Genomic DNA, 13,176 nt, shown 5'->3' with positions numbered 1-13,176 from the left:
GTGTTCTCTTCATCTTCCACTTGGAAATCCCAGCCATTTCACAGCTGGGAAGGCAGAAAAGCCAAATATTTAAATTCACTATTGTACTGTTGTTAGATTTTTTGCTTTTTGTGTGTTTGGCCTTTTTTTAACCAGCAGTCAATCAGCTCATTGTCATATGCTTAGTTAACAGAGTCAAAGACCTTACGTGAACCAGCCTTGTATAACACTTCATTTCAGACAATCTAACTACTGTGTCTTACGTTGAGAGTGTACAAAAGTTTTTTAGTTTTTCACAGATGCCATGGTTACCCTTACTTCAAAACAACATCTGGAACGAGATGTTTTGAGACAGGACTCTGGGCTAGAAATGCCTATGAGAACATGAAGAGAAAAGAAATCTCTTAAATGGCAGATAGAAAAACATCCTCCAAAATTTTTCATTTAGCACGACAAAAGAAGGAGAGCAGGAGGAGAGGATTTGCCTGAACTTGCAAATTACTTTTCCAGAGCAAAGCACATGAAATATTAATTTACTCTCACCTGCAACATAAATGCATTTAAGAAGACTCTTCAACTCCCCCTTTGATTTTAACGTTTCAGCCGAACGGATTCAGCTTAAAGACTAATTTGGTTTATAATGCACTCCTGCAGACCGTCTTCATTTTGGTTTCACAGTAATGGGCAATGCAAACACAAGTTTCCCTTGAGTCCTGAAGTGCTGGGTTGCAAAGCCCCTTATAAGCAGATAGATTTTATTCACTGGCAGCAAATATGCGCTTAAAAATATGCACTAATAACGAGTAGGCAAAGTTGACCTAGAATCCACCTGCCTATTCCCTCCCTCCTCAACCTCTCAACCTCACTTTAGCAAATTTTCAGCATTTGCTACAGAGCTATAAATCACCATGCAAAAACAGCAGGACACATTAAAAGGGAGGAGAATGAAAACAAATACTGCCTTTACTCCTGGAACCATCAGCAATATTTCTATGCATATAATAATAAGTGAGACAGGAAATAAAAGACATTAAAGGACAAAACCCAAAGCAAATTGACTGCTGGCATGTGAAGTGGTCAAATGTTTACTTTCCTAGAGAACAGCTTTTATTAATTTTCTGTCATGTTGCAATAACTTGGATGTGAATACAGGGATCTATATCCAGGGCCCAAAAGAAGTGCAAATGCCGACAACATACAGATATATTGCCACGTGTCCCTCCTGTCCAAGAAACTTTCTTTTCTTAAGTAGTTCACACAAATGCATTTAAAAACTGTTGACACACAGAGCCTATTTGAAATGTTGCCCAACTTGGTAAGATGACCACAGAGTTTAAAAAACAAAAATATTTCCCAAGACTTCTCTACAATGCACAATGAATTTAATTTCTTTCTTTCTAAGTGCATACAACTGATTGCTCTCGGAAAGAATATTCTGTTAAGTTCTCATTGGTGTTATTTCACATGTGTCCCAATACAAGCCAGAATTTCCAGCCTTGCACTTGTCCCACTGCACAAAACACCTTCCCCAAAGGGCTGGCATGGCGCGCCATAAACAATCTCAGAGCCAAACACACTGCACCTCTGTGATGTCCTGGGAAACTGACGATAGCCAAACGCCTTCCTGACAAATAATGACAAAGAGTATTATAAATACTATGTGTGCAGCAGCTGTGCGCTGAGAACAAGTTCTTGGAAGGGAATGAGCATGAGAGAGGCTGGGGGCTGCCTGAAGAGGCCCACTATTAAGTGGAAATTAAGACTGAAATGGACAAGGAGGACAGCTACAAGAAGCTCTCTGTGTGCATGCCTGACCACCAGCAGTGAGAGAACATCTGCATATTTCAAGGAAGCAGAACACAATATCTTACACAGTACATTTTAATATCTATCTTACATCTCTAATGTTTTAGAATTGGCACACTGCTCTTTCGAGGACCCTGTTGATTTAATGGATGCTTCACGTATGCAGAATCTGGTCTGTACTTTCTCACTGATGTATAAAATGAATATTTTTTTCTACTCAAGATCTGACATTTCAAGACATCAGAATTTATTTTGTTACCATGCTGAAGACTTTAAAGCACTGCCATGAGATGGAAAATAACCTAACACAGTCCTGATTTCATGCATATATTTCCCCAAAATATTTTACCTTGGGTGAAAAGTAAATGCAGAAGTTCCAAAACCAATACTAGAGTTCAAACAAACTGGTTTAAAACAGAATGATGTCCATACTCATACACTTACCTATTACTCACTGGAAGCACTCTTCAAAAAACAAAAGAGCTTCATAAAATTCAGACGCTCCTCATCAATGGCAGACAATCTGGAATGCAAGCAAACCCACAGAGTTAACACGTCAGTCAATACAAGCACAGCCCTTATCTGTTACCTACTGAATTCAGTCTGTAGTGAGTCCAGGGCTCGAACTCAAATACTTCATTCATTCACAGCCTTAGATTTACTCTGGCAGGTTTCAGAATGGGAACCAAGCTCCAACAGCCAGCTGGGATGATGATGACATGTATTGAAATTGCTGTAAATTCGAAGTTTGCCTTTGCTGACAGTCAGGTATAATGTGATCCCTATTGATTTGTGGTGGAAGGGCACAATAACCCTCAGAGCTGGATGAACTCTGCTTAGGGAAGGAAGCAGCTCCAGAGATACTAAAGAAGGTGGTTATACAGCTTTCCTTGTGCTGTCAGAGAACTACAAATCACTGGAAATAGTCCATGACACTCTGAGAAGTGGACCCTGGAGCAATACAGACAGCTGACCACTGCTGTGCCTTGTGAACAAGACAGTGCTGCTGACAACTGCCTGTCCTGATGTATGGAGTGTGCATCCCTGTCTGAAATCTATGTCTCAGGCATACAGCTCTGCTGGGAACACGCTGAGGACCTCGTTCACTTTGTGTTGTCTGGGGAGGCTGGTGTGGGCAGGGAGAGCAGATTTAGCTCAGAGAGAATGAATAGTTGAATTAGGAGGTGTACTGAGAAAATGGAGAAAGAATTCTGCACTAACTTTCAAACTTTCTTCGTCTCTTCAAACTGTTTAAATGTTTAAGTATCTGTGCTGCAGGACTGTATTTCCTAGCCAAAAGTGTCTCCTTTGTATGCTTAGTCAATCCATTCTTTGCTTTATTTACTCACATGACTTAAGACTATTTCTCTTTCTGTATGCCCATATGCTAATGATTCATAACTGTGTTATAAATGTGCTTACAATTAGCCCTCCAGATGCAGCACACAGACTACAGCAACCTCAACCCAGACTGGAGATGACAAAACCTTCCAGTGTTGCAGTCATCTTTGCTCCCCTGCCCACTACTTAACGAGTCAGCAGCCAGGGTGGAGCTGCCCATGTTTTGTATACACTTATTTTTCATTCAGAGCTAGCATGTTTTTTGGAGTATTTCCTTTTCTGATGTGTGTTTACTTTTCCTCCCTGTCTTTTCTTACAATCGTCAGCATGAGCAAAATTTAGCCAGCTGCTATTACAAATGTATTATCAGTTCTCTTCCCCTATATGCAGTGTTCCTCCTCTTCCTTCTTTTAGTCAGAAGCTAAGGAAAACAATTTTTTTAAACAATGACTTTATAATAGAATTATTCTTTCACAACTGCACACCATTAACGGCCAATTCTCATTCCTCTTGGAGGCAATCTGGTTCTAAAATAATTTTCAGCATTTCTTCACGAGATGCAATATAAATGTACGTAACTTTTAGCAACCATGGTACATTTTCTTTAATGCAATCTTTCATCTTTCTGAATCAGGACAACTGCATCTGCAGATTGTGTGCAACCAGAGGAAACAGAAGCTCAGGAATCAAGCTTTCCAGGAGTCCAAACTGTGCCTCTCTCTGGAAAGGGTTCTCAGGCTGCCAGGTACCTGCTGGAAGCACAACAAACAGGTACAGCACATGTGGAGTTAGCAAGCTTGTAAGGGAACTATTTGCACAGATGTTGCACAACCGGCATTCAGCAACAAGTTTGGGCTATTCTGTGCTGTCATAATAGCCTGGACACAAGCCCTTACTCCTTGAGCATCTACCTACGTATAACAAGCTGGCCAGTATGGGAGCTTCCAGACAGGGAAACACAGAAACTGGGAGGGAATGTCTCTCACATGAGCTCAGTCCCCATAGATAGCATATGTATCAGTGGCTTGAACCCTCTGGCTCTGAAGACTTAAGGCAAAACAAGAGCCTTAATAGCAAAGGGTAGTCATAGACTAGGAATGGGGTATACTCCCTGAGATGGAGTATATAATACATCAAAACATGTCAGAAAGTGCTCTCTTCAAGGCAAAGGGAAGATTGCAGTTGACTCTTGAAGTGAGGTACATAGTACAACAGTGCCATATTTTTCTTTTGACGTAAAATGATATGCGTTCATTTTCCTCTATTCTTTGTTTCTTTTTAAGGGATGGATGTCTGAGTCCAAGGAATGAACTGTTAACACTAAATGGGCAATCACTTAAAGATCTGCCCAGCAAGGAGGCTGAATCTCTCATTCAATCAACAACACAGCTGGTGAGCATGGTGATGGCTAGCCAAGGAAGCATGAAAGTTGTGTTTCCCCCACAACTGTGGGGTGATTTGACAAAGAGAGAGGAAGGGAATTTGTGCATCAGACATTTGAAGGACATGGTTTTTCTCTTTCTGACTAAACCCCAAACCTCTTGTGGTCAGACTGGTAGCTTTCAGCAGAGCTTTTTTTCCCAAATAAACAGAGGCTATGGAGAAGCCCTGGGAAATTCTAGCAGAGTCTGTGCAATCCATCTTTTTAGAAACACATGGCTTGCCAGTGCTCATTTTCCCTTTGGAAGTTGAGAAAAAGAAGAAGTGGATTAAGGATCCGTGAATCCAGAAGCCAGAAAGCAGTTCCTATACTGAAGTAGAGGGGTTTTTTTCTTTTCTTTCTTTTCTTTCTTTCTTTTTTTTTTTTTTTTTTTTTTTTTTTTTTTTTGTATGTTTGTTTTTCTTTTTAAATCTAGGATCTCTAGCTAGGAAGTTTTTGTGATAAAAGTTAAGGGAACCTACAACAGAGAGAGGGAAATAGGAGGCATTTGCAGGTCAGCAGCCCTGGGTTATCACTAAATCTTTCAGGGAGAAACCCTTCAGATCTGTTTCTTTGGATTAGACCCTTTTCACCACCCCAAACCAGATGGCACTAAAAGCTTTTCACTTGCAAATGTTGGAGGTTGGTCCCCTAATCACACATTTGCCACTTTGAGGACAACAGAGTTTAGCCAGAGGTTTGTTGCAGGCTTAAGGTCTTGATGTTCAAGGAAAAAAGTTATCATCTGGTTGTTTGTTGTTTTCGTCTTTTTGTTTAATTATTATTATCTACGGTAAGATCACACAGAAAACTCTGGTGTAATCCTAGACTGAGGAAGTATTCCTGACTGGACCTGCCATCAGGTAGAGTCAGAGAGACTGGGTAGAGAGTACTCCCTCCCAGGACTGCAATTATGAACTTTCTCACCCATACGTCTACAGAGTTCTGCCAAGATTTTTGCTTTTTTTCTCTTCCTTAAGCAGCTCAGTGGCCAGACATATACCAAACTATTGTGGCACAGTGCCACTCAGGACTCAGGCAGGTTAAAGACAAATTTGCATCCAAATACTTAAGGGTTAAGAGTAAAGGCTTGTCGAGCAAGCTAGCTTGTAAAAGAAACTCTGCAAAATCAGTTCCACAACGCCTCTTTGAGGACATTCTCTGCATTTTTTATTCTCAAGAGCTCGTAGGAGAAAGGGAGCAGAAAGCCCTAGTATGATTTAGCTACATGACAAATGCCTCCACCTGCTGTCAAAGAGGAAAATTACCATTTGTCAGTTCTGAATAAAAAAACCGGCACTACTGAAAATTTGGCTCCTAAAATTTGGAAGAAAGTATTTGTTCCGGTTGGCTCCAGACACAGTAGAACATATGGAACTGACTCTGAAAGTTCTCTGTGGCTTCCTTACTGCTGCAGAATACTGCTGAGCAAAAGCCTTTTATACCTGCAGTTCTACTGAATCAATTTCCCTACACTGTCTGCACTCAATAATATTCTTCCTTTGACTGTGATTCCTTCATGATCAATGGCATTCTCTATGTCGTGACAGAAACAGGACTATCGGGAAATATATGCATCCAGACATTATTCCTTACATCAAACTATTAATCAGATGTTATAATTTATTTTTTGTCATTTACCATACGTTTATTATTTAATTTTTGAAAAATGCTCAACCCTTGTCCTCAGTGATGCTAAACACACATATTTGGGCATTATTGTAAGATGAGTGGGAATTAGACACCCATTCACTATGGTAAAGCTGAGCCCAAACATTTTTGTTTTGAAAATAATGCTCTCGTAAGAAAAAGTGCCTAAAAGTGCCAGTCATCCTCTAAAATTAGAGTAGGATGGCTACACTTCATCCATATGTCAAAATGTTAGTCTGTCTGAATCGACTGGTGATGTCCATTAATTTTATGTCCATTCTGACTAAAGACCAGAATCTATTTCTACCTTATTGCTTTGGCAAGTTATAATCATATTTCTTTGACAAAACATTGAGCTATCTACTACGTTATCATCTCCTATATTTTAAGTAATCAATTTTGCTCAATGTTTTCACTTCAAGCTACAAGCCAAATTAGGAGAAAATTTGTTTTTATATTGAGATCACTTTCAAGAATTTATTGCATTATAATGTAATAGTCTTACTAGAAAAAGTCAACAAATGGAGGTATTACTCCTCCGTATATTCTCAGTACTTTTGTTTTTTTTTTTTTCACCTCGAAGGAAACGCCAACCTGTAAGGAAAGGCCTTTGGAAATACAAAATGCTTGTTTTCTGCAGAGTAAAGCCTTGTGTCAACGGACACGCAGTAACTCAACCAGTAAGTTGCAAAGAAATCATTTTTTCTCTTGTATTATTGTGGGATGCACAGCACAGTACTTTGTCTGCAGTGTTGGAAGATAGCACAGCTGTTGTCCAGCCACTCTGAGATCCTCAGCTAAGAACTGCTGCCACATAAAGGCATCAGTATTTATATTCTCCAATCCTACAATCAAGGGTTTTGCATGTAAACATTCTCTTTTATGTTTATCAAAGTATACTCTAAGTAAGCCGATGCTCTTGTGGTTGGGAATGTTTGTTTTTAATATAATTAACGCTAATTGCTATTCCCAGGGTTAGAATTAAAAAGATGGCTCCCTTCAGAGAGATTTACAGCTGGAAAAAAAAACTTTTCTAAGGGAAATTTACCTGATCAGATGAATGCGAAGAGATTTACAAAGCTAGTAGAAGTAACTTGGCCCCTCTCCCCATGTTCTGCAGGTATAAACCCATTCTGGATAGGGGACATGGACTGCACAGCACCCCGGAAAGCCGTGCCCTTCAGAGAGCGGCAGCCCCATGCCCTCCATACCAATCGGAAATCACTTTCCCAACAGCTGGACTGCTCTGGAGGGAGAACCCCAGTAAGTGCTATGGGAAATCACCTGAAAAACAGAAAAAATACACTGTAAATCTCTGACAGCCATTCTGCCCATCAAAACATATCTTCCTCTCAGGCCCAATCAGGGAAAATGGCACCAGAGGCACCACCAGTCTCTGGCACAGCTGTTTCCTCTCCCCCATGAGGAGCAGGAAAGGTACTATGCCAATGAAACCCCTTTTCTTCAGCATCTTCTCCCATCCCTTGTCCTGGCAGCCTTTACAGTGTGTGCAAATCCCCCCTAGGTGGTTCATACCACCTTGGTAGCCACCCAGAGCTCACTACTGAAGAGGCCCCTACCCCAACACCTCCCCACTGCTAGTCATGGAGATGCTCTGTGCACATGGCCTGAGCTTTGGGCCCTGCTGCCGTGAGCATCCAGACTTCCCTCCATTAGCCAAGTTATGGCCATATGCAGGTATGGAGTCACCTCATGGCTGGTAGTTACCGTTCCCAGCCATGCTGTCTTCATGAGGCTCTTTCTGCTCCACTGGGAGTCAGACATATTTCAGCAACCATGATAATGTACGCCCCTTTGCTGTCTAAGCAATCCACCACAACCCAGAGGAGCAGGGACAGGTAGGGGCACGAGGGTATTTGAGGTCCCACGTGGTGGGTGCTGCCCATCAGCTCTTTGGTGGCATCCCAGTTCTGGGTGCTGCAACCTACCACACAAAGAAACAAACAGAAAGCACAACTCACAGCCAGAAACACAGGAAATTTGAAAACTTCCACTTTCAGATGCAAGAGGTCTGCACAGGGGAATAAGCAACGACAGATGTGGCAGAGGTATACATACCAGATGGTACATTCTTGGTCTTGCACAGGCATCTTCCTCCTTGTCAGGATTTTTTCATGTCCTCAACATGATGTTGAATTAATAAGCTTGTTTGCGTGTTAAGATCTTGACTTATAGCATATGTGAAAGTTGAATTTTTGAATGATGTTCCAGGCACTTCACACCCGTTAGGTTCATTTTACTGCTGAAAAAAAAAAAACAAACAACACTGAAGTTGCTGGGATTTGTAATGAGTTCTATTAACTCTGGCCCTGTTAAACTCTGTGCATGGTTAGCTTCAGGTAATGACTTCTGTTGATGCTTAAATTAATTTGTAATACCCAATTCTATGTTCAGTTAGGAGGTTTCCATTAAACATTTCATTAAAGGTTCATTAAAATGGGTGAAATCTAGGGGATGGAATGAAGAAATCCACTGTGGCATGGATGGGGGAAGAGCAGTGAGAAATTGCTTGCCTTGGTTATCAAGCAAAAAAGTTGTGCTTCGTCTGTTTCAGCTGTAGAGAGAATCCTGTGTTTGCTTGATGGAGACAGTGTGGAGTAGTTTACAGACTGAAGAAATATTGTAAGCACTAATTCATATTTTTGGGGAAATGCAGAAAGCAAGTTCTATATGTCTCATTGTAAATTATTCAGTAGCAAGATGAGGGAAGGGGTTAGAATTTCTTGTTTCTGAGTTCAGTTCTTAGAGGCAAATGCAGCAACAGGATCCCTAACAGCCACAAATGGGATTTTGGCATGGGGAATCAAGTGAGAGCACAAATGTATCTTTCTACACCACCACATAACTTCCAGGGCCAGCATTCTGGTTTTGGACAATTTCACTGAGCAGGACCTCAGAGTTCAATTCACATGCATTGAAAGAAAGCATAACACAGACCACCAACAACTGAATGTATCACAGAAAAGATCAGTTTTCACATAAGAAGCCCCAAACTCCACAATGCAGTCTATGCAAATTGATTAGCTGAATAACAACTGGCTTCTCAAAATGAGAAGGATTTTTTAAGCCTTTAGTAACATCAGTTGTAAAGACGAAAATTTAAAATAAACAAGTTTCCCTAAACTGCATCAAAGAATGGCTGGTTCTGCATGAATTTTTTATTATTATTATTTTGTGTTCTCAGGCAATTTCAAGGCCATCTAGATCACTAAGTACAGCACAGCTGGTGCATGCATCTTGTGGCTCACAGGCTTCGGTAATCTCTAACATCGTGTTGATGAAAGGACAAGGGAAGGTGAGGCTGGCTCTGTTGACTTACCACATACGGTGTTTTGCTTCATTTCTCAACTGCAAACTGATAATGACTTCAGGTGCTCAGGTTGCTAGTTGTGGACTGCCAGTTCATATCAGAATACAGAGAGGATGTGGAAGTTATGAACTTAGACATATACCTCTTGAACTTGTTGAATAGGGTTCTAAGTTATTAAAACTTATTTGTGTCATATTGTAACTATTTAAGCTGTGAGACATCTCTCAGAAGTTGTTACATGAAGTGTGATAAGCATCATTTACAAAATCATCACTTACTGTCTGTATTTGTGAGTACGGAAGGACATCATCAGCACTGCTCTTTCATTTCTCATTTAAGGGATGGTAAATGGCCCCAAAGGTATGAATTAGTCTCACAACATCCTTCTGAGAGTAGTAGATAGTTTGACATTTATGTAAGGAGGAAAGACAAAAAAATAATCAAAGACAAGCATCTTCTTACAAGGATCTACAGTCATTGCTTAAACTTACAACTCACATTAACCTGTTTGGTAGAGGATAAGAGAATATATATATATACATATATATGTTTATAATGGAGAATTAATTGATTGCAAGTGAATCATGAGAGTATTCAGCTGAAATTTTCATTTGCTTTTACTACTGGCACGTGGTTGCCTATCTTTCACAGATTTTACTATTTCGTTTACTAGTATTGTCCATGTAGCTAATGCTGATGATGCTGCAGATGGGATATGAAAACTAAACATCGTCTCTCACACACCATTTTTCTTCCATAAATTAGGGCTTGGGCTTCAGCATCGTTGGAGGGAAAGACAGCATTTATGGGCCAATAGGAATCTATGTCAAAACCATCTTTCCTGGTGGAGCTGCTGCAGCTGATGGAAGGCTACAAGAAGGCAAGAAATCCATTGTTTCTCCCTTTTACCACTCCAGATTCCCAAAGAATATATAAAGGAAGATTAAGTGAAGATGAAGGTTCACTGAAATGAGCCATAAGTGACTTTTATATCTTCATCCATTATTATGTTTGCAAGACTCCTTTTTTAGTACACGCATGTATCATACAACTTATTCACAATACAGTAATAGTAACATATTTTTTTATTTTGAAAAACAGGTGATGAAATCCTAGAACTGAATGGAGAATCAATGCATGGATTAACACATTATGATGCTTTACAGAAATTCAAGGTTATGTACTCTCCTTCCAAAACAGTTCCAGCCTTTACACGCAACATGCGTGTGAACTCAACCCATTCAATCATGATCTTTTCTTTCCAACAGGCCAAAAAGGGTCTTCTGACCCTCACAGTGAGGACAAGCTTCAGCACACCTCATTCTGCTTCCAGCTATTTGTCGCCCCACTTGTGTCAGTCACTCAGCTCCAGTATATGCATAACCAAAGAAAACAGCTCTTTCAGTTCCGAAAGTCCAGTGTTCTTATTAAATGCTACAAAGCCCAATGACAGGGTCATAATGGAAGTTAGCCTAAACAAAGGTAAGTGCTAAAATTAATTTAGCACTGACAAACAAGGCACTGATTCACAAAACACCACTCATGTGCTATCTGCATGTCTTTCCTCACTAACGTGATTATTTTCCTGAACTAAGTTTTTTAATATACTAAAGTAGACCATGATGCCTCCAGTGCTAACAGCAATCTATCAGCAGTGGCTTTTGAATACCATCTGTCCTCAAGAGTCAATTATACCATTTCTTCACACAACTGTTGTCACATTCATATCTTTCAGATGAAAAAGTTATCTCTTAGCAACAACTAATTCCTATGCAGTTCTTATCCTTAATTATTCAAGTAGTTTGCTTCATTCTTGAGATGGCCTAAAAAGAAGTAAAATGCATACTTATGTCTTCCTGTATTCCTGCCATTCCTGCTCCAACTGGTACCTTCTCCTATTTATGAGCAATAACTGAGTGAAATACGTTTCTAAAAACAGGATCAACAAAGCAATGAATGAAGCCTCTTGAGGTGACTCACCAAATAGAAATGGATCTGACATCAGAGTATGCAGAGCAAAGAAGTATATTTGCAAAAATCTTGAGCTGTATTGTAGGAAACAAAAAGAGGATTGAGACTATATATCAAAAAACGACCACACACTTCCTTCACGGTCATTTCTGGTCTCTTTGTTTCATTCTGTCTCTGTGTAGTCATTCGAATTCCACTGTCACAAAAAATATTTTGCAAAATAAACCTAGATTGCATCCTATGTATAATAGGTACAACTAATGAAAAAAAGAGTAGGTTCCTGGTTTGTACAGAATAAGTTAAATAAATTGAAAACAGTGTCTTTTAAAATTATTCTCTCCAATTGTCTGTTTTGACTGTTTATTACACTTTTCTTTATTATTATCATTTTGTTTATTACACTTTTCTTATTATTATCATTTTTTTTTCAGAGCCGGGGGTTGGCCTTGGAATTGGATTATGCAGCATCCCTTACTTCCAGTGTATTTCAGGGATTTTCATTCACACGCTCTCACCAGGTTCTGTGGCACATATGGATGGGAGACTCAGGTAGGACGAGAAAGTTTGTCTTATGATAATTTTTTTTTCCATTGTTCTAAAACATTATATGGCTTTATATTTGATCTCACAGGGCAGGAGGTCAGTGCCTCCTGGAGGCTTTGGGTTAACAGCACATGCTATTCTGAGGGTTTGAGAATGCAAACGTTTGTGATAGCCAGAATTTCTAGAAACATCACAGCCCACTGGGATTGTTGTCACTCGTCTATACTTGGATAGCTTTGGAGGGTTTAGACAAGCACAGAAATATTCTCCAGAATGAATTCTGTAAGTGAAACAATGAGAACATATTTGGAAAAAAACAGAATACATGGTATTTTCTGACTTGCATGGGTTTTAGATTTTCCCAATTCAAACTCCTCAGATTCTCTCTCTTCTTTCTCAATGGAAATGCAGTTTTACTGAAATGATCCCTAGTGGAAGTACAGAAATTTACTTCATAAGATTTATGCTCAAGTAGTCACGTTGAGCATACTTATAATTGAACAGAACACAGCTTTCTCAGTGAAGCTTTAACTTAGGTTCTCTCTCTAATGCCTTAGTACTTAGCTGAAAGAACAAAGTGGTTGCACACTATTGGAAAGTTTGATATGAATCAGTGCCTTCAGAAGGCTTCTTAATATATATGACTATTTGTAAAGAAACAGGGAAGAGTGGACAGATTGGAAAGATTCAGTTCAAGCATCACCAGGATTACAATAGTTTGTCACTAGAATTGTTGTGTTAACAAGTTACTCACATGTAGCAGAAATATGAACATCCTTTCTCATCTGAAATAACACTAGCAGACCATAACAACGTGAGAAGTGTTAACTTGATAGGACGGAAGGAAGCTGTAGGTGGAAACAGCAGCTGAGCTGCATACAGCAGAAAGATCAGAGACACAAAGTATGAGTAGCTAAGCATGAAGCTCATAAGCTGCATGCAGCAATGCAGTAGATCAAAGGAAACTTGACATTCAACTCATCCGCATTCCATTTTCTGTGAAGAGAACAATGAGACAATGTAATTCATATCTGTGATCAAATTAGAGGTCAACCACGTGAATCTGCTTTTTGCATATTTCAGCACGGGTGAAAAAACAAAGATGTAGAAAAAATGTTTTATTCACACTTTCTTT

General features: G+C 39.7%; 1 protein-coding gene and 1 long non-coding RNA gene across 9 annotated transcripts in view; one reads left to right on the top strand and one right to left on the bottom strand.

The window, feature by feature from the left end:
- IL16 (interleukin 16) overlaps positions 1-13,176 on the top strand; it is a 42,098-nt gene that overhangs the window by 18,450 nt on the left and 10,472 nt on the right. For 6 of the 7 annotated variants that reach the window (XM_090148975.1, XM_090148974.1, XM_090148973.1 and 3 more), the window contains 9 exons: positions 3,761-3,897; positions 4,410-4,518; positions 6,780-6,876; positions 7,317-7,459; positions 9,402-9,512; positions 10,293-10,407; positions 10,629-10,702; positions 10,796-11,009; positions 11,930-12,047. In XM_090148975.1, coding sequence (XP_090005101.1) covers positions 3,761-3,897; positions 4,410-4,518; positions 6,780-6,876; positions 7,317-7,459; positions 9,402-9,512; positions 10,293-10,407; positions 10,629-10,702; positions 10,796-11,009; positions 11,930-12,047 — 1,118 coding nt within the window. Of the gene's footprint in view, positions 1-3,760; positions 3,898-3,966; positions 4,326-4,409; positions 4,519-6,779; positions 6,877-7,316; positions 7,460-9,401; positions 9,513-10,292; positions 10,408-10,628; positions 10,703-10,795; positions 11,010-11,929; positions 12,048-13,176 lie in introns of those variants that run through there. The other variant, XM_090148977.1, reaches the window with a different exon arrangement.
- LOC149916277 (uncharacterized) lies at positions 2,225-13,153 on the bottom strand. 2 transcript variants are annotated; one of them, XR_016470404.1, is made up of 6 exons: positions 12,796-13,153; positions 11,508-11,572; positions 9,806-9,913; positions 8,276-8,459; positions 7,245-7,480; positions 2,225-2,308 (listed from the first exon to the last, which is right to left on the bottom strand). It is a non-coding gene; the product is annotated as an uncharacterized LOC149916277 (long non-coding RNA). The 2 variants fall into 2 exon arrangements; XR_016470405.1 differs by lacking the exon at positions 2,225-2,308 and having other exon boundaries at positions 7,466-8,141.

Source organism: Phasianus colchicus, chromosome 12 (genome assembly GCF_987193195.1).
Source record: "Phasianus colchicus chromosome 12, bPhaCol1.hap1.1, whole genome shotgun sequence".
In the NCBI taxonomy this organism is placed as follows: domain Eukaryota; kingdom Metazoa; phylum Chordata; class Aves; order Galliformes; family Phasianidae; genus Phasianus; species Phasianus colchicus.
Note: the sequence above shows the minus strand (reverse complement) of the source record. Positions and strands in the feature narration are given on the sequence as shown.